General features: G+C 46.0%; 1 protein-coding gene across 1 annotated transcript in view; it reads right to left on the reverse strand.

Moving 5' to 3' along the window:
- Positions 1-20,552, reverse strand: part of COMTD1 (catechol-O-methyltransferase domain containing 1) — a 212,844-nt gene that overhangs the window by 1,758 nt on the left and 190,534 nt on the right. The window contains exon 6 of the mRNA XM_086922087.1: positions 12,967-13,103. Coding sequence (XP_086778213.1) covers positions 12,967-13,103 — 137 coding nt within the window. The remainder of the gene's footprint in view (positions 1-12,966; positions 13,104-20,552) is intronic.

Genomic DNA, 20,552 nt, shown 5'->3' on the forward strand with positions numbered 1-20,552 from the left:
TTTACCAGAGCTGGTGCCTTAAATACTGTACAAAAATGTAACACTCTCAAGGGAGTTACCCGAATGCCAAAAAAAAGGGACAAAGGGAAACCCTTTTTTTCGAAGACTTAAGCCACGGTATAAGATTTATATAGCAAACCTTAACGTACAAATAAAAATAAAAATGTGATCTGGTATTTGAAAACGTAGACAAACACAAAAATAATTTTTACATACGAATCACAAACATAAATAATTACTGGATTATGTGATAAAAATTCACAAGAGTTATCTCAAATTAGATTGTTTATATATAAATATTTTGTTTAAAAAATCATGGGATTTAAAATCTTCCACAATTGTTTAAATCAAAACAATGCATTCACAATATTTCATGAATTAAAGTTCTTGGGCAAACCCAGTGATACTCTCAAATATCAAAGTTCATAAGCACAATTCAATCTACATAGATGCCATAATCATGACATGAAATATTTCCTCATTCAAATAATTTTCTAATATTAAAAACAAATAATAAAATGTAATAAGCACTGTAAAACAACTGTTGACATGGCGTTTTGGTGAAAGAACTACAATTCGTAACCTTCTTCAGGAAAAGTATTTGTACAATATTTAATTGTCACTATAAAAAGAGGAACAATCGTTTTATTACCTGAAAAATGCTCATGATATTACAATCATATATATCACATCAACCTAATCACACAATTTACATAAACATTAAAACTGTTTAAAAATACCATTCACATAAAACACACAATGTTGCCGGTTTGTATAAAGAACCTATACAAAGATGAAGACTTATTCAACAGGTATAGAGAGTATATATCCACCTCAACCCAGCGGAAAAAATATTTGCTAACATACATTTAAATGGAGGGCACATATGTAGAAAATGTAATGCGTAACCTGACGCACAAATTAGTGTATCACAGCAATAGCTGTTCCACTCCCAAAGAAAGATCATTAAAGAGCTGGACCTCTGACCTCTGGTCTGAGACTCGCTCTCTCCCCAGAAGCTCCGCTGTCTCGAGCACCGCCGCTGACCCCTTCCTGGGCCGCTGCGACCGGGCCCGTGTCTGCACCCATCCCTGCTCAGGTTTCTGCCGGATCTCTTATATTTTCGTATTTCCATATCTTACTTTTTATTGCATATCATTCACTGTGCTTTGTGCTTGTGTAGTTGTGTAATGGCTGTTTGTGCCCTAGATTGTTGTATCAGCCTGTTTTTCAACCCGCCACTGGCGCACCTGTGGCTCCTCCCTGCTGCCCGTTTCCGCACCCGCCTCCCTTCCCTCCCCCTTCCCTATTTAATCTGTGCCCGTACGCTTCCAGCACCAGGCAGCCTGGATCTCTGAACATTTACTGCTACGACTCAGAAGCCCTCCTTGCACTCAACACCGGAAGAAACAACAACTGCCAGCAGTCCACGCTGAACACAACCCACGGCCAGTTCTCCTGCTGCCACTGCCACCAGACCTTCACCACCGCCCCCGCCACCAACATCGCCAATGCCCTGAGGTGCATTCTCCTCAACGAGCGCTCCATGCACAGACACGCCGTAGAGATCTGGAATCTCCTTGACACCCTCGCACCAAATGTCGCCATCTTTACAGAAACTTGACCAACGGCTCCTCCGCCCCTGACATCTCCATCCCGGACGGATACAAGATCCCGAGAATGGACCGCCCCAACCACCCGGGAGGAGGACTCGCCATCGCGCACAAAGACATCCTCCGCCTCCGAACACTTGCACTTCCAGGTCCAGACCAACTCCAAATCCACACTCCATGGCACCCTCGCCTACAGACCCCCCGGCCTGTGCCCTTTTCGCCGCCACCATCACCGACCTCCTCGCCCCGCACACCGTCGCCTCCATGGACTACATACTCATTGGAGACCTGAACTTCCACCTCGACAACCTCAGCGACCCCAACTCTGCCACCCTTCCGGACAACCTCGCCAACATCGGACTGAAACAACTCATCACCATGCCTACCCTCAAGGCAGGACACACCCTCAACCCCATCTTCGTAGGAGGAAACAGCATCCACTTCAGCCACACCACGCAACCCCCATGGAATGACCACCACTGCGTACACTTCCTCGTCGACAAACCCAAGCCGCCCAAACCTGCTCTGCACCCTCTGCGAAGGAATTGGAGCAGAGTCACAGAGGAGTATCTCAACTACACCCTCAACCGCGACACTCCCACCGCTGCAACCAACGGCAACCTCGCAGCCTTGGATTAGGAACACTGTTATATTTAAACCCACTGAAACAAGGGTGGGCAAGGAGGGACGGTATGTGTTCGTCAGGGGGATGCTGAATGGTGCATGTGTGGTGCTTGGCAGTATGCATGCTCCAAACGTGGAACAGTCGCAGTTCTTTGAAGGTATTGGCAGGGTGTTATCGGATTGGGTGGAGTGCAACTGGATTATAGGTGGTGATTGAAATGCGGTGTTGGATCTCGCACTAGACAGGTCACACCCCCCTCTACATGCAACAGAGAGCAGGAAACAGGACGTAGCATTGGCCAAGTGGGCGGATGACTTGGAACTAGATGACGCTTGGCGGATCCTTAACACATCGAATAGGGAATACACATTTTACTCCCCACCGCACAAGTTACACACTAGAATAGACCGTATCTTCTGTTCCAGGGCATTGATGGCATCCATTGTGAACGTGCAGCACATGGGTAAGACACTATCAGACCACAACCCGGTGGAACTGTCCCTACAGTGGGGGAGATAGCCCACCCCCATACCCACATGGCGCCTGTCCCCGGGTCTCTTGGAAGATCTGGTCTTCCGATCCACGCTACTGGACGCTAGTACAAACTACTTTAATGAGAACTCTGGCACCGCCAGCTCCAGACAGATTGAATGGGACGCCTTCATGGCTACCATAGGTGGAGTGGCGATGGGCACTAAAGTGGGCGTTAAACACCTGGTGTTGGATAAACTGTGGGCAGTGGAGGACAGCCTGGCGGCGCTGGAAAACGAGGCCGCGGGAACGGACAGCGCTCTCACGCAACTCCAGGAGGCCCATATACAACATGCAGAACTCTTGGAGGAACTGAGAGTGCTAGATTACAGGGAATACACCACACAGCAACACACGCAAGCGGATAGGGCGGGCGTGCTTCTGGCACGTCTGACGCGAGATGCCCCGGCGAGTGCCCCTATCATGGAGGTGCAGAATGCCGCAGGGGAATCAATTCAGGATCAGCAGGAGATCAACGCTGTGTTCCGACATTAATATTCGGTTTTAAATGGTCCGCATGCACCACTTTCGGAACAGGCCTTCGAGGAATTTTGCTCCGACATATGTGTCCCCCAACTGAGCGCGGCACAAGGTGCGGAACTCGCTAAGCCTGTCTCGCTGACGGAAATTAGAATGGCCATTAGGGCTTTGCCGAGAAACAAGGCACCCGGGACTGACGGACTCCCGATAGAATTCTACCTGACGTACATTGATCTCTTGGCCCCCCGCTTACACGCACTATACGGTGAGGCGCTGAAGAACGGTGCATTATCGGGCACGACGCTGCAGGCCCTAATTGTATCACTTCTGAAACCTGGGAGGGACGCCTTGCAGTTGGGAAACTACAGGCCCCTGTCGCTTTTGAATACAGATTCTAAAATCCTCAGCAAGATACTGGCGACACAACTCTCCTGCTTCATTCCGGACATGATACACCCTGATCAATGCGGGTTTGTACCGGGCAGGAGTACGGCTCTGAACCTGCGAAGACTCAGTCAACTAATGTCCCTGGACGACGAGGGTGGAGACGCGGACCTCAGACAGGCCTTTTACTCCCTTAGGTGGGACTACATGTTTGCGGCTATGGCCAGATTTGGGATCCCGCCGGAATTCATAGCCTGGGTGTCCCTATTATACCCGAAACCCACGGCGCAGGTTCGGACCAACAGATGCATCTCGGACCAGATTGAGATAGCGAAGGGTACGAGACAGGGGTGCCCGCTCTCGCCCTTATTGTTTATATTCACCCTAGAGCCTTTAATGGCGAAGGTACGATCAGTTGCTGCCGTGGTGGGGATCACTAGACTCCGCACTCATCACGTCATATCGGCGTACGTCAACGACATATTGCTGATCCTCAGGGATGTGGGTGGGTCGATGACACCGCTGCCGAAGATCTTTAGCGACTTTCGAGAATTGTCGGGCCTCGCGATTAACGAGGCGAAATCGTACGGGTTCGGTTTCTGTGGCCCGGTGACTGGTCACACGTCCAATTTACGCCGTATAGCTTCCAGGTCTAGCCTGCGACCTATAAATATCTGGGTATCTGGGTCTACCGGCAGGCACAAGACCTGATGGCCGGTAATCTGGGTAAGGCCCTGACCAATTTGAAAAGGCAGGTGCAGTTCTGGTGGCAGGCAGAGTGGCTATCTCAAAGATGGTGGTACTGCCGAGGCTGCTATATTTTTTCACGAACTTGCCACTCCTGGTGCCTATGCCCTTCTTTAAAACCCTGACCGTGCTGCTGACGGAGCTAGTGTGGGGGAGGGGCAGACGCCGCGTGGGCATGGCCAGACTGCAGATCCCAACGGACGGGGGCGGCCTGGGAGTGACTGACCTGTTTGCCTATAGCTGTGCGTGTCAACTTCAGTGGCTGGCGTACTGGCTGGCAGGCCGCAATCTCCAGGAACTGAGTATGACGGAGGCGGATCGCAACCGAGGAGTGATACACCGATTACTACTTCCAAAGGCCAAGACACCGCCCGCGGCCCGCCCCTCCTTAAACTGGCAATCGCAAACTGGAGGAGGGCGATCAGATACACGAACAGGCAGTCGGCGTATGCGCCTTCGATACCGCTATTGGGTATCCCACTGGGGACAGTCACGTTAACAGAGAGAAGATTACGGTCATGGCACGAAGCAGGGGTTGTGCAAATCGGGGATTTCTTCTCGGAAGGCAGGCTCCTAACGAACGCTGACTTCACCCGGTTGCACCAGACACCAAGAGCATTGTTTATAAAACACGCGCAAGTGACTTGTTACATAGGCACACACTGGTTATCAGACGGGACGGAGCCTGACACAAACACGTTGATCACCATGCAATATCTTATGGGGACGGGAAGTCACCTGACGAAGTGGCTGACTAATGGTAATCGCACATGCAGGGCTGTTTCTTTACAGCCCATTAGGTCGAGGTGGGAAGAAGACCTGCGGAGAGAGCTCACCGATAAGGAGTGGGGAACAGTGCTGAAGCTGCCAAAAAAAGTGTCCCGTAACCCTAAGTTTAAATTCATCCAGCTCATGATTGTGCATAGGGCATACTTAACCCCTCACAGGATACGTGTCATGTTCCCAGATGCAGCTGACACCTGCCCCAGATGCCATTGGGAAGCTGCAGGCCTATAACACATGTTCTGGGATTGCCCTACACTGGGACACTATTGGGGAACAGTTCACCGTATACTGAACGAAATAGCACCGGATAGGCCTTACACCACTGCATCCTACTGCCTACTGGGGTTAGGCCCCAAAGAGAAAAAGAGGAGTGTGGCTACCAGATATGTGGACCTGGTGTTATTGCTGGCGAAGAGGGCGGTGGCTATGAGGTGGAAATCAGCTAGGCCACCGACGGTGGAGACTTGGAGTGGGGAAGTGGTGAGATGGGGTAAAGCAGAGGGGCAGGAACTTCACAGAGAAGAGCGCAGAGGCCTTAGGAAGACTCCCATTTCATTAGATTGGAACGCTCTTCTACTGGAGTTTGAGCGGTGGGTACGGGATCAAGACGATTAAAACCCATACGATGGATTGTGCAGGAGGACGCCGTGCTGACCTGGTGATACCGTGTGCGCTGAGAGCCACGAACGGACTCCGAGTCTGGAAAGACATGTCCCTTGTACGAGATGCAGACCTTGCTAACACTGTAAGTTGTTTGATTATGTTTCAATGAAGGAGACCAAGAGACCCAAAAGATACTAAGTGAATCATTATAAAAGGGTCAATGCCGAATTAGAACCATTATGTGGATTGGGAAAGTGCTGGGATAGGGGGGAGGGAAGGGAGGGAAGTTGGGATTTAAACATTTACACACAAAACAGAAAATGGAACTGAAGGATTCTATACTGTTGAGGACACTGTACTTCTATTACGTACAAAATGCAAAGTTAAATATGTTATGTACCAGTGACTTTATGATGTCAATAAAGAAATTTTCAAAAAAAACCTCGCAGGCAGGGAATTTCATACATGGATCTCCAACTGTGCAGAGAAGGTCGCCCGCTACCCAACTTCGAAAGACAGCGCGCAAGAAAAGCCACCTGGTTCCTGCCGACCTCCAAGAAGCCAGACGTACCTACAGACGCCTCGAGAAGAACTGGGGAAACAACAAGACGCCTGAAAACCGCATCACCTACAAGAACGCCATGACAGAATACCACCAATGCATCAGAGCCACCAAAAGAACATTCATCCACAACAAAATCCTCGCAAACTACAGCAACTCATAGGAACTCTTCAGCATCATGCAGGAATTCACCAAGCCCCTCCAGTGAAACCACAGACATCACCCCTTCACAGGACCTCTGTGACAAGCTCGGATCCTACTTCCATCTGAAAATCTAGAACCTCTATGACAACTTCAACGACCAAACACCTGACTCCGCAATGACCCCACCCTCCGGCAATGTCAGCCAGCCTACCACCTCCTCCTGGACTCCGTTCACGACCAAAGAGACCGCCTCGATCAGGAAAGGCATCCACTCGGGGGCCCACACAGACCCCTGCTCACCACACATCTACCACAGAGCCGCCACCGCACCAAAATTACGACACACCATCAACGCCACCTTCAAGACCAGCACCTTTCCTGATGACTGGAAAAGCGCAGAAGTCAGACTCCTGCTTAAGAAGCCCTCAGCAGACCCCACGGACCTCAAGTACTACTGGCCCATCTCTCTCCTCGCCTTCGTAGCAAAAGTCGCTGAGAAGACCGCTAACACACAGCTAACAAGGTTCATCGAAGACAACTCCATCCTCGACCCCTCTCAATCTGGATTCCACAGCACCGAGACCCCCCTTCTCGCCACCACAGACGGCATCCACATCCTCGACAATCAAGGCCACACCGCAGCCCTGATCCTACTCGACCTGTCAGTAGCATTCAATACTGTCTCCCACGGCACACTCGCCGCCAGACTAAATGACGCCGCCATACAAGGAACCGCCCTCAAATAGAACAGTAGCCAAAGAATCAGATTGCCACCCTTCCTCTCCGAACCCACGGAAATCAACTGCGGAGTACCCCAGGGATCATTGCTCAGCCTAACCCTCTTCAACATCTACATGGCCCCCTTCAGACAGCACAGCCTCGGCATAGTATCCTCACCCACAACACCCAGCTCATCCTCTCCCTCACCAAGGACCCCACCACCCCCAGACTCAACTTCCATAAAGGAATCAGGATGTCGCATCCTGGCTGAGCAACAGCTACCTGAAGCTAAACTCAGAGAAGACAGAAGTCCTCATCCTCTGAACCACCCCGTCAGCATGGAACAACGCCTGGTGACTCACCACCCTACGCAGCCCTCCAACTCCCACGGACCAACCCAGAAACTTAAGCATCATACTCGACTGCTCCCTCTCCATGAACAGACAGGTCAACACCGTCGTTTCCAGCTGCTTCAACATCCTCTGCATCCTCCGTAAGACCTTCAAATGAACCCCCCCCCCCCTAGAGTCAAGGAAGACAGTCACACACAGACTCATAACCAGCAGACTGGACTATGGAAAAGCCCTCAATGCAGGCATCTACAAGTCTCTACTCCGGAAGCTCCAGTCGATACAGAATACCGCAGCCAGACTCATACTCCACATCCCTTGACACGAACACATCAGTGAACACCTATGGAACCTCCACTGGCTCCCCGTCGAGAACAGAGTCACTTTCAAGATACTCACCCATGCCTCCAAATGCCTCCACAACACCGGACTCCCATACCTCAACTCGAGAATCTCCTTTCATGTACCAAAAGAAACATCTGATCCACCAACCTCGCCCTGCGGAAACCACGCACATCTGCAGAGCCAGAACATCGGAAAGAGCCTTCTCCTACATTGCGGCCAAGGCCTGGAACGAGCTCCCGATCAACATCAGATGTGCTCCCTCCCTGAACACCTTCAGGAAGGCTCTCAAGACCTGGTATTTCAACTGAACTAAACTGCTGACCCCCCTGCCGCCTTGAAAGCCTCATGGGTGAGTAGTGCGCTTACAATTCCTTGATTGATTGATTGAAAGATGGAATACTAAAAGAGAATATATGATGTATTCTATTACACAAAACCCCAACTTGCCTGGATATTAATAGGGTACTCTGAATGATAATTATGGCAGCATACTTGGGCTAGTGATGTAGGATAGTGCACAGTCTCTTTAAGCATATCCTGGTCAGCCCAGGGTGGCAAAAGCTCATCCACCTGGGTAAACACGGTGAATGGAATAGAACCTATGAGAATGATCAACAATCTGCACTGGAAATAAAGTGCTTCAATAAGAGTAGGTCTCACCTTATATATTAAAAAGACCCGTACAGTCTGTTCTTAAATCAAACTATTGTTAGGATGCAATCTTTTCAATTGATTGGATCTGGTTCAAGCTGTATGTTGAACTCTATAAAACACAAAGAAGTACAACACAATAGGCGTTTTACCTGTACTCCTGTTCACCTTCGCAGGTGCTATTGTGAAAAGGCTACCGGTCCCATAGAAATCACTTTATCACAAGCACTTAAATGACTTCACTATCACTCAGTAATTAATATTAAAGTATTCAGCTGTATTGGCTGGTAGATAACATATCAATACACGGATACAATTAACGAAACCATCCCGCTGTTTTAATACTGCCGGGTAATACACTGGTGTTAATATTATCAGGATTAGAAATTACCCTTGATATAGGATCTTAGTTAGTGATATTGCAAGCAGGAAACCCTTAAACTCTAAGCGAAAAAATTTCAGGGTTATAAACACGTTGCAGTAAAACATGAAGCTGTTCGATCTTAAGTCTGAAAATGCATGTAAAGCACCAGAACTATAAGCGTCTGTTTTGGTGGTGGTGGACATGGTAGTGGTGGACGTGGTGGTGGATGCAGTGGTGGTGGTGGTGGTCCTGGTGGTGGTGGATGTCGTGGTAGTGGACGTGGTGGATGTGGTGGTGGTGGACGTGGTGGTGGATTCTGGTGGTGGTGGACGTGGTGGTGGTGGTGGACATGGTGGTGGTGGTGGACGTGGTGTTTGTGGTTGAGGTGGGCGTGATGGACGTGGTGGTGGTGGTGGAGGACGCGGTGATGGTGGTGGATGTGGTGGTGGTGGTTGACTTGGTGGTGGATGTGTTGGTGGCGGATATGGTGGTGGTGGTGGTGGACGTGGTGGTGGATGACATGGTGGTGGACGTGGTGGTGGACGTGGTGGTGGTGGTGGATGTGGTGGTGGTTGAAGTGGTGGAAGTGGTGGTGGTGGACGTGGTGGTGGTGGACATGGACGTGGTGGAGGACGTGGTGATGGACATGGTGGTGGTGGTGAACGTGGTGGTGGTGGTGGACGTGGTGGATTTGGTGGTGGTGGCATGGTGGTGGTGGATGTGGTGGTGGACGCAGTGGTTGTGGTGGCGGATGTGATGGTGGTGGATGTGGTGGTGTTGGTGGGTGTGGAGGTGATGATTGTGGTGGTGGATGTGGTGGTGGTGGATGTGGCGGTGATGGATGTTGCGGTGGTGGATGTGGCAGTGGTGGTGGTAGACATGGTGGTGGACGTGGTGGTGGTAGTGGATGTGGTGGTAGACGTGGTGGTGGTGGACATGGTGATCGTGGTGGATGTGATGGTGGTGGATGTGATGGTGGAGGATGTGGTGGCGGTGGACATGGTGGTGGATGTGGTGGTGGAGGACGTGGTGGTGGTGGTGTTGGTGGGCGTGGTGGTGTTGGTGGACATGGTGGTGGTGGATGTGGTGGGGGATGTGGTGGTGGGGGATGTGGTGGTGGGCGTGGTGGTGGTAGACATGGTGGTGGTGGACGTGGTGGTGGTGGTAGATGTGGTGGTGGTGGTAGACGTGGTGGTGGTTGACGTGGTGGTTGGGGTGGTGGACGTGGTGATGGTGGTAGACATGGGACATGGTGGTGGTGGAGGACGTGTGAGCCATGGTGGTGGTGGACGTGGGGGCCATGGTGGTGGTGGACGTGGTGGTGGTGGTAGAGGACGTTGTGGTGGACGTGGTAATGGTGGACTTGGTGGATGTGGTGGACGTGGTGGTGGACGTAGTAGTGGTGTATGTGGTGGATGTGGTGGTGGTGGATGTGGACGTGGTGGTAGATGTGGTGATGGTGGATGTGGTGGATGTGGTGTTGGTGGACGTGGTGCTGGTGGACATGGTGGACATGGTGCTGGTGGACATGGTGGTGGACGTGGTGGTGGACATGGTGGTGGTGGACGTGCCGGTGGACGTGGTGGAGGTGGTGGATGCGGTGGTGGTGGACAAGGAGGTGGTGGATGAGGTGGTGGACATGGTTGTGGTGGATGTGGTGGTGGTGGACATGGTGGTGGATGTGGTGGTGGACGTGGTGGTGGATGTGGTGGTGGTGGATGTCGTGGACATGGTGAAGAAGGCAGTGGTGGTGGACGTGGTTGTGGTGGTGGTGGACATGGTGGTGTTGGACGTGGTGGTGGACGTGGTGATGGTGGTGGACGTGGTGGTCGTAGTGGTGGTGGTGGACGTGGTGGTGGACATGGTGGTGGACGTGGTGGGGACGTGGTGGTGGACATGGTGGTGGACAAGGTGGATGTGGCGGTGGTGGTGGACGTGGTGGTGGAGACGCGATGGTGATGGTGTTGGACATGGTGGTGGTGGACGTGGTGGTGGTGGACGTGGTGGTGGTGGATGTGGTGGTGGACGATTATTGGGTAGGAAGGTGCTGGCAGAATGTGGAAGGAGAGGAGGATCTCGAAGGGGCACATGGGAGAGCATATTAAATATTAGGCCGCTGAAGTAAAGAAAAGCGCACTGCTGCCATTGTTCACTACTCGGCTTAGCAAGTGCAGCTGTCGGGCTGGTTAAATCAACCTTAAAAAGCAGAGACGGAAGAGAGGCAGTGACGGGTGGAAGTGCTTCAGGACGTAAACAAGAGGTCTTCGCTGTCTTCACTTTTCAAGTACTCGCACTCGTACTCGTGCCGGCTTCCATCTTGCGGGAGCGAGCAGCGGCCACATGTTTGTAATTAACGTGGCCGCGCTGCTGCTCGCTCCCACGAGGTGGATGCCGCCACAAGCACGAGTGCGAGTGCTTGAAAAGTGAAGACCGATGGCTAAAGGCCCTCCTAGAGCAGCATATGTGCGCTGCCTAGGCGAGACCTAAAAAAAGAATCTTCATCCTGGGCTGACCTGGAAAGTAGTAAAGGATTACACCTGATTAACTACAAAACTCACACCCTCTGATGCGGGCAAAGTATCCAGACTTGCTATGTTGGGAAAAAGGATACATACTATCCATACTATTTGGCAAAAAAAAATCCCATCATTAATATATATATGGCTAATAGAACATTAAAATCAAGAAACATTGACTTCACGGATGAAAAAATATTGTGAATGCATTGTTTTGATTTAAATGATTGTGGAAGTTCTTAAATCCAAAAAAAATGATATATTTAGATGTATACAATCTAATTTGAGAGGATTCTTGTGAATCTTTATCACACAATCCAGTAATTATTTATGTTTGTGATTTGTATGTAAAAATTCTTTATGTGTTTGTCAAAGTTTACCAGATCACATTTTCATTTGTACTTTAAGGTTTGCCGGTCTGTTATATTAAACTTATACTCTGGCTAAAGTCTACTAAGAAAAGGGTTTCCTTGTTGTTTGTCTTAAACACGGTGCATTATTTCCCTTTCCCTGTCACGCAGTGAAGCGCAGCAAGGTGACATTCTCATAGAGCTCGTACATAAACATTTTCAATGGCTATTTTTAATTCCTAGTCTAGCCCAGAACGAAGACTGGATTATTATCCTTAGCATGGGGTCCAGATTAACAATGTATATAAATATGCTGAACTGCGACTTGACTGAAAATATAAAAAGCACCCAAACATTTGCTGCCTGACCCCTAGCAGCTAATTTTTCTGAAAATTGAGGCTTTTAAATCTAAAAATGGAAACCCACTAACTTGGACTATCTAGTAGAAACAACTGTCATATGTATGGCACTAGTTGTTCCTATTTGTATATAATATAAATGCAATGTACCTCTGCCACCTAGTGGATAGTTCGAGCATAACTGAACAATACTGTTTCCTCAATTCATCAACAACCTACATACCATAGTACTATCGATGCAATTCGCATGCCTCCCAGCATGGCGTTAGTGGCTTGTGTAGAAATCCTCCACCCCTTCTGCGACTGAAAATTCTCGGCACAGTATATTCATTGTGTGTGAGGTCCAAGGATCTACCAACATTCCTACTCTATAATCAATATGCATTCGGATCTACAACCCGTCATAAGTATAACTGAATAACTACTCCACATGATGCTCGGTAAGCAGGCCTCCAAGCTTGCTGGGTTCTCAAAACATGGCAAGCGATGCTGCACTCGACCAGTAGGGGGCTCTGCCTCGTTGGCGGGATTGCGAACCAACTGCTGGGATCTAATTGGCCCTGTACGTATTACAATACACTTTTAAGTATTGTATATAACATGCACAACGACATATCACCTGTAAATGAAAGCAGCAAGAGAAAATATAAAAAGGAGATAACACATAACAGTAAATAATCAACGTAAGACACAGCTCTGGGTATGGAGTTCCTGTATTTAACATAGCACTTGCCCTACATTAAACACTACATAAAGGACTCTAAGTACTCCCCACAAAGGCATGTTATGTTGCAATGCATTTATTAAACCATCAAAGCCTTTAAATGAATACTCACGCCATCCAGAGCGATGACCCCCCCCTTCCTCAGGAGCCGTAAAGACTTCTCGTAGCAGTCACTGGGGTGCGACACGTTGTTAATGTTGATGAAGGCCATGTCGTAGGTGCCAGCTTCACCGGTCTGGAGCAGCTCATCTAAAGATAAGACAAAACAAGCATTGAAAAATCAATCGATCTCGAATTTGTTTGAGTTAGGGCTATGATATTGTAAATGGTAACGTTTTTCACCTATGTGTTATGGAGCGTATGTGGTGTGTAGTGGTAGTGGAATTATGTGGGTTGAATTGGATTAGTTAGTTGTGTAATTGTGTGGTGTGGACTGGATTTGAGTAGTGGAATTATGTGGCATGGTGTGTTGTGGAATTGTGTGAATAGTAATTATGTAGTCAATGTATTGAATTATGTGGAGTGGGACTGTGTGTTAAGAGGTGTAATTATGTGGAATGTATTTTGTGTTGTGGAGTGGTATGTAGAGGAGTTTAATTATGTGGTGTGCTATTGAATTTGTGTTGTATAATTGTGCTGTTGAGTTGTATTATGTGGTTTGGTATCAAATTATATGGTCTGGATAGGAAATGTTCAGAGTTGAATTGTGTGGTGTGGAACTGTGTGGTTAGCTTTGCCTTTTTGGTGATAAAAAAGAACAAATAGGTAGGCGCTAAGCTCTAATCTGTGTGTTTTGGTGTTAAAAAAAAGAAAAGAAAAGGAGTTAGAGCTATTGCCGTTGTAAATTACCTATGTCTTATGGATTGGAGTGGATGTATGTGGTGTGTAGGTGAATTATGTGGGTTTAATAGGAATTGTTAGCTGTGCAATTGTATGGTGTGTAGTGGATTTGTGTAGTTGAAATATGTGACATGGTGTGCAGTGTATTATGTGGATAGTAATTTTGTGTTTTGAGTGTATTGGAATTATGTGGAGTGGGATTGTGTGACGGTGCGTAATTATGTGTAATGGTATTGTGTGTTGTGGAGTGTTATGCAGTGGAGTTTAATTATGTGGTGTGCTGTTGAATTTTGTGGTATGATGTTGAATTATTTGTTGTGAATTGGATATATGTGGTGTGTAGTGGAACTGTGTTGGGAGTGGAACTGCAGCCCCCCCCCCCCCAGCACTGCAATTACACCACTACGTGAGACAATGGCAAGACCACACACGGGCGAGCATAACAGAGAAGGGGGAGGACAACAAAGAACAACTGCAGGGGGTGGAAGTATAGGAGTGAAACCACACTCAAACACACATTAGCGAGCACAACAGGGAAGCTGGAGGGCGACAAAGAACAATTTAGGAGTACAGAAGTACAGGAGGGAACCGGCTCTTAAACATATGGGGTGCTGAACATATGGAGTGCTGAATTAAAAATAATTCATTTACCTTACAGATTTGAGATAAATCCATGTAAAAAAGCTCTGCAACACATTATCTTGGGTCTTGTACTACCAGGGATTGAAGAGCTACACAATTACTACACACTGGATCATGCAATGTGATTCAGGAATACATAATTGCATCAGGAAACATTTAAGGACACATTCCACTGTGTTGAAAGGTGACATACTGGCTACGTAACAAAACGTTTGTAATACAGCATTGCATCCACAAAGTATCCGTACTTCCCTTTTCCAAAATAAATAGAGTTGTCTAAAAGGAACGCTTCTCTTGTACCAATGAAACTGAGAGACAGGGAGTTAAAGTCATTTACCAGGCATGGCTCACACAATGCGTTCACACAGGTGAGCAGATATCACACATAACTGCAGGGGGCGCTCCTCCAGTAGGGCGGAGGAGCGTCACCCCACTGCTTTCTCAAGGTGCAAGAAGCAGAAACATAAAATGGTAATAACTACCATTTGGTGGTTCTGCTTCTCGCACTGCGAGAAAGCAGAAGGGTTTGGTTGTGAGCGGGTGGATGGACCGGGGCTGCTCTGTGAGCAGGTCTAGACAGGGGAGGAGTGGTGTGCCCACGCCTGGGTGCCCATCACTGGTTTGGCCGGCCCTCTGGGACTGACCAAACCTTCTCCCTGCAGGCTGCAATGCAGCCTACATGGAGAACATGGCCAGGCCATTATCTTCTGGCTAGGCGGCATCCCGACCAATCACAGTGCTGCTTGCAGCATTATGATTGGCTTAGGGGTAGGAGCCTGGCTGCCTGCTTCCTGTTCCTGCAGGACAGCAGGTGGAGAAGAAGAGACGACGCGGGACTCGGCCGGCGGGAAGGTAGGTAAAAATTTTTTTACTATTAAATTAACCCCCTACCCGTGTGCCCCTCCCCCCCCAAACCCCTGAGCCAAGCTCGCCGCGGCTGCATAACTGCCTCACTGACACCACTGAGCATTATATGACCTGCAGCAGAATTCTGCCTTTTTTCGAGTGCTTCGGTAAGGTATATTATATATAGTGCCAAATGTATAATCGCAAATGGCTCCGATAAATAAAAGAGAGGAAAACAATGAAATTATTGTTCACTGAAGACGTTTCCTTTATTAAACTATTTTGATAATGAACATTTTATTTGTGAGAATGTCTCTGTGATCTGGCATGCAGTCAAACTTATTCTCATATTTATGACCACTACAGAACCCTAAGTAGAGAAACAGGTGAAAAATACTTCTGAAAGAGTGACTGGAAAAGCAATATTTTAACTATCTCCTGAATTACTTCAGCTATATTTTGTAATGTTCCATGGACTTAAACACCGCTAAAGAAAGAGAACTGCCACACCATGCACCTCTCAGGTGGGTTTTGGATAATTTACTTCATAGTTTGGGATCAATTACAAGTCGTCTGCCCTATGTGTCTACAACTTTGTTGATTGGAGATGGTGCAATGTAATGTAAAGAATCTTAGTGAAAGGAATGCACAAACTGCTGATCAATAGCCAGTGTATTTTTCGTCTCTCGACTGGGTATAACTAAATCCACTTTCGGAATTAAACAGATGATTATCATTTTAGCCCAGAAAGATTGTACTAATTCAGTAATAGTAAGACTCAATTTTTTTGCAGGAAATGTCCTGTAAACTTGGTGCTATCTCCCAGGATATGGAAGAGCTTCAGCAAAGAGTGGTTTTAACAGAGGAAAAGATACTTCGCTCTGAAATAGCTGTGAATAAACATGCGGCTCAACTATGCCAAATGCAAGTTAAACTTGAAGATTTAGAAAATAGGCAACACAGACAGAACCTACGCATATTTGGAATTGTGGAAGGGGCTGAGAGAGCTGACCCTAGAGCATTCATTGTTCAATTATTTCAGAAAGCTTTTCCCGAACTATCAGACTGGGATTGGGACTCGCAGATACAACGTGCCCATCGGCTCCCACTATTTCAAAGAAATAAGGGCCAAGCTATCTCATTAAAAGCGCGACCAAATACTCCAGTCACCACTGATCTAGTTACTTTTTTTGTTAGATCTGATTTAAGTAAACTCTCTTTGGAATGACGATGGAAACTGAAACAATATATTGACCCGATAAAGGAATTGGGTGGCCAGGCTTTCTTGCAAGAACCAGCTAAATTGAAAGTAATAAAAAATGGCCGCTCTTACTATTTCCTGGAAGAGAATGAGGTGGAACGAGCATTGGCTAATTGGAAATTGGAAAAAGATGGACATTGAATACTGCTTTTTCCTGAATATTTTAATCCTTTCCTTTTTTCAATAATGTTATAATAGGTGACGGGACACGGTATCTATGTGTGTAATACGGGTGTTTATCCAGGGATTTATTGTTATTTCTTTTATCTTTTCCGTTTGACTTATTGGGCCAGAAGGCAGTATAAAGTATAAAGTAATAGCGATTGCTAAGCGCGGTCTTGTTTACTTGAAATTATATTATTTGAACGCCCGGATCCTCTAGGCGGCTGACTCCGCTTTTTAGCTGCTAGTATAATGGCAGTCGGTCTAATGGGGGGACCTGTAGGTAGTTATAGGATGGGGGGTGTGGTAGTGTGCGGGGTGGGGAAGGGGGAGGTATTTTTTGGGGTAAAAATGCATCAGGGGGTTAAAAAACTATATAAATATGAGGTATATCAAGGTTGCTTTGATTTATTGTAGAGGCTTTATAGATAGAAAAATACACTTTATAAAATGTATCAAGTAAAATGTTTGGTATGGAGTGTGGTGGGCTTAAATAGCAGGATCAAAAGGAGTCTTGTGTATGAGGAACTTAGGATGTAAAATCCTCAAATTGCGGTTATTACTGAGACTGACGTAGCATATAAGGATAAAAAAATTGCTTAAACAACTGGGATATGATATTATGGTGTGTACTGAATTCAATGCTTCAATCCGGGGGGTGGCGATACTAAAAAATAAACATCTGAAGGTTGAAATACGTAGAACATTAACTGATAAGGCGGGCAGGTGGGCAATCGTACAGATAATATTGGAAGGCTGTAATTATGAACTCGAAATAGAAAGAACTGTCGCACTCCTCGTGTTTTAATAAAGGTGATAATTTTGGTATTGGTCGGTAGGTGCTGTTTGGTATACCCCTCTGAGTATCGGGGTTTTGTAAACTCTCTGTAGCATTATCCTGATCGAAGGTAACGTCCCCAAACGCACACAATAAGATGAAAATTGTTAGGCGATTGTAGTTTGGTTTATACAAATAAAGTTTTATTCAAAAAATCATTGTTTGTTTTCATTCTTTGGTATTTTCATTTTTTAGTAATTTCATTTGTTTTCAATGTAGACTACAACATTGTAAACAAATGAAAATACCAAAAAATGAAAATAACGCTACAGAGAGGGAAGGCTGTAATTATACAATATGTGGGGTTTATGCATCAAATCAGGATGAACCAAAAATTATTGACCAGATTAATATGGAATTGCTCGCATGGGATGGGAAATACATTGTGCTTGGAGACTTTAACTGTATTGTGAATTATAATTTAGATACTACCAGAAAAAGCTGGTTTCAGAGAATGAGGAAAACTAGGGCTGCAATTATAGATCTTGCAGCAATCCATCTTCTTAAAGATGCTTGGAGATGTTTACACCCCAATTTGGCCGGGTACACGTACTATTTCGCAGCACATAAATTATGTTCACGCATAGATATGGTTTAGGTCTCAGATTCTATTTTTGGAACTAGCTCTATGGCAATTTGTCCAAGGGTAAGCTTGGACCACAATCCGATCCTTTTAACATTTGAGGTTACAACAGTGAGACCTTCTCCTCGCCTTTTCTCATTTCCCAGATATTTATTCATGGATCTTAAATTTGTGAACCAACTTAAAGAGCATATAAAGGAATTTATTGACATAAATATGAATTCTGCTCGACCTTTGACAGTATGGGATGCATGTAAGACAAGCATACGAGGATTCACACAACAGTTTATATGGCGGCAAAATAAAGAGCGACGATGCCAAAATGAGAAAATGCTTGCGGAAATACTCAACATTGAACATCAAATATCTGAAGCTTTAGTAATTGGGGTAACAAATTTGGATACGTTAAGCTTCAAATTAATTGAGCTTAAAGCAGCTTTAAAAAATCTTCTTAGGGCAAAGAGTATTAGTAAATTAAAGAAATATCAACTTGACCAATATGAAAATGGCGATAAGATTGGTAAAGTCTTAGCTTATAAAGTGGCTGAAGATCGATCTCAGAATGTTATCAAGGAAATTAAAGGGGATAATAACCAATTGTTTTTAGATCCCAAGTCAATATTGCAACAGTTCACATTGTTCTTTCAAAATCTTTATACACCAGAAATCGTAGTCACGGAGGATAATATTAAAAATTATATTGCGGTAAATAGAGTCAAAACTATGGAGCCTGAACAATCGGATCGACTTGCGGCAGACATTACAATGGCAGAAATTAGAAATGCTATCAACTCCTTAGCAGCTGGTAAAGCTGTAGGTGAGGACTCTATTCCTTTGGAATTATTTAAATATTGTATGGAGGAATTGATACTGCTATTAATTAAAGTGATTTATGCTATTGGCAATGGGGAGCAGGCACCAAAGTCTTGGAACCTCACTCAATTTTTTTTTTTTAAAAAGGGCAAACTGCCTCAGGAGAGAGGCTCCTATAGACCAATCTCGCTCATTAATAGTGATGCTAAAATCTTTGCAAAAATATTGGCAACTAGGTTGGCACCATTAATGTCTCAGCTTGTATCCTCCCAGCAACATGGGTTTATCCCAAAACGAGATACTACAGCACATATTAATATGGCAATCTCTGCTTTTGATGTTGCACGGACCCAGTTAACCCCACTCGGTATGATTTTATTAGATGCAGAGAAGGCATTCGACTGAGTGGGGTAGGGCTTTTTATGGGCTGCATTGCAGGCGTTTGGTATCAAAGGCCAATTCTTGAGATGGACCCAATCGCTGTATGATAATCCTATTGGCAAGGTATGTTACATGGGAAATTGCTCCTCTACTTTTTCAATCAGGAGAGGGACGCGGCAGGGGTGTCCTTTGTCACCCCTGTTATTTGCTTTGGGCATGGAACCTTTTTTGATTGCACTTCAGAGCCAGGCTTTAATTTGCCCTTTTTTAAATGGTTCAAACTCTCTTGATATTACTGTGTATGCAGACGATGTTGCAGTTTTTTCTACCAATGTGTTTCAAGCTATGAAGGGTATTATAGCAGAAGCAGGGAACTATGGCTTAGTTTCAGGCTATCGACTCAATACCAGCAAAACTCAGATTATTATGAATCATCAACCACCAGCCCCGGTTTCAGGAATATGTGATGTAGCAACTTATTTGGGGGTAAAAATCTCCTCGAATATTGATTTAATTGTGGCATTGAATTATGAACCATTACTAAAAGAGACTGCTATGCTATTCAAGAAGAGGCATAAGTTACCGCTTAGCATTATTGGCCGAATAAACCTGGTCAAGATGAAAATATTACCAAAATATTTATATCTTTTTCGTTTGATTCCTTTACGGGTAAACAATTCTTATTTTCTTAGACTAGAGGGTATTATTAGCAGTTTTATATGGGGGTATAAGAAAGCCCGACGGGCTGTGTTTTCACTTAAACTTCCTTTTAATCAAGGAGGACCTGCTCTCCCGGATATTAAACTTTATTATTGGTCGGCTTTTTTGACCCGTTTTCGTAGCCTGCTGATCCCCGATAAATGCTTCTATTTCCATAGATTTTTGTTAGGATTGGATGCAAATTTGTTTCTTTATAGGCTAAACGACCCCAATTACTTTAAACGGGTAAATTTTAAGACGGTACGGGATACAGTTAATATTTGGCGCTCCATTCTGGTTAAGAGTAAGAGCTCTCTCTTTCATTATAAAACATCCTTGTGGTGTAATCCGGGTTTACCTGCAATTTTTCAGGATTCAGCTTGTCGTTTACTATCAGACTCTGGCATTAAAATATTGGATGATCTATATGACCACAAGGGATTTATGGTATTTGATCAACTGAAGATGTGTTACAACTTGCCGGAGGTGGCTCGGTTTAAATGCTATCAGATTAAGGATTATCTAGTGAGAAAATTAGAGCTTACTACTGTATCAGATTCTGAAGTTTGGAATTGTATCTATAGAGAAGCAGATAAAGCCCTGATTAGCATTGGGTATAAGATTTTTTTCTGG

Source organism: Lissotriton vulgaris, chromosome 5 (assembly GCF_964263255.1).
Source record: "Lissotriton vulgaris chromosome 5, aLisVul1.2, whole genome shotgun sequence".
In the NCBI taxonomy this organism is placed as follows: Eukaryota; Metazoa; Chordata; class Amphibia; order Caudata; family Salamandridae; genus Lissotriton; species Lissotriton vulgaris.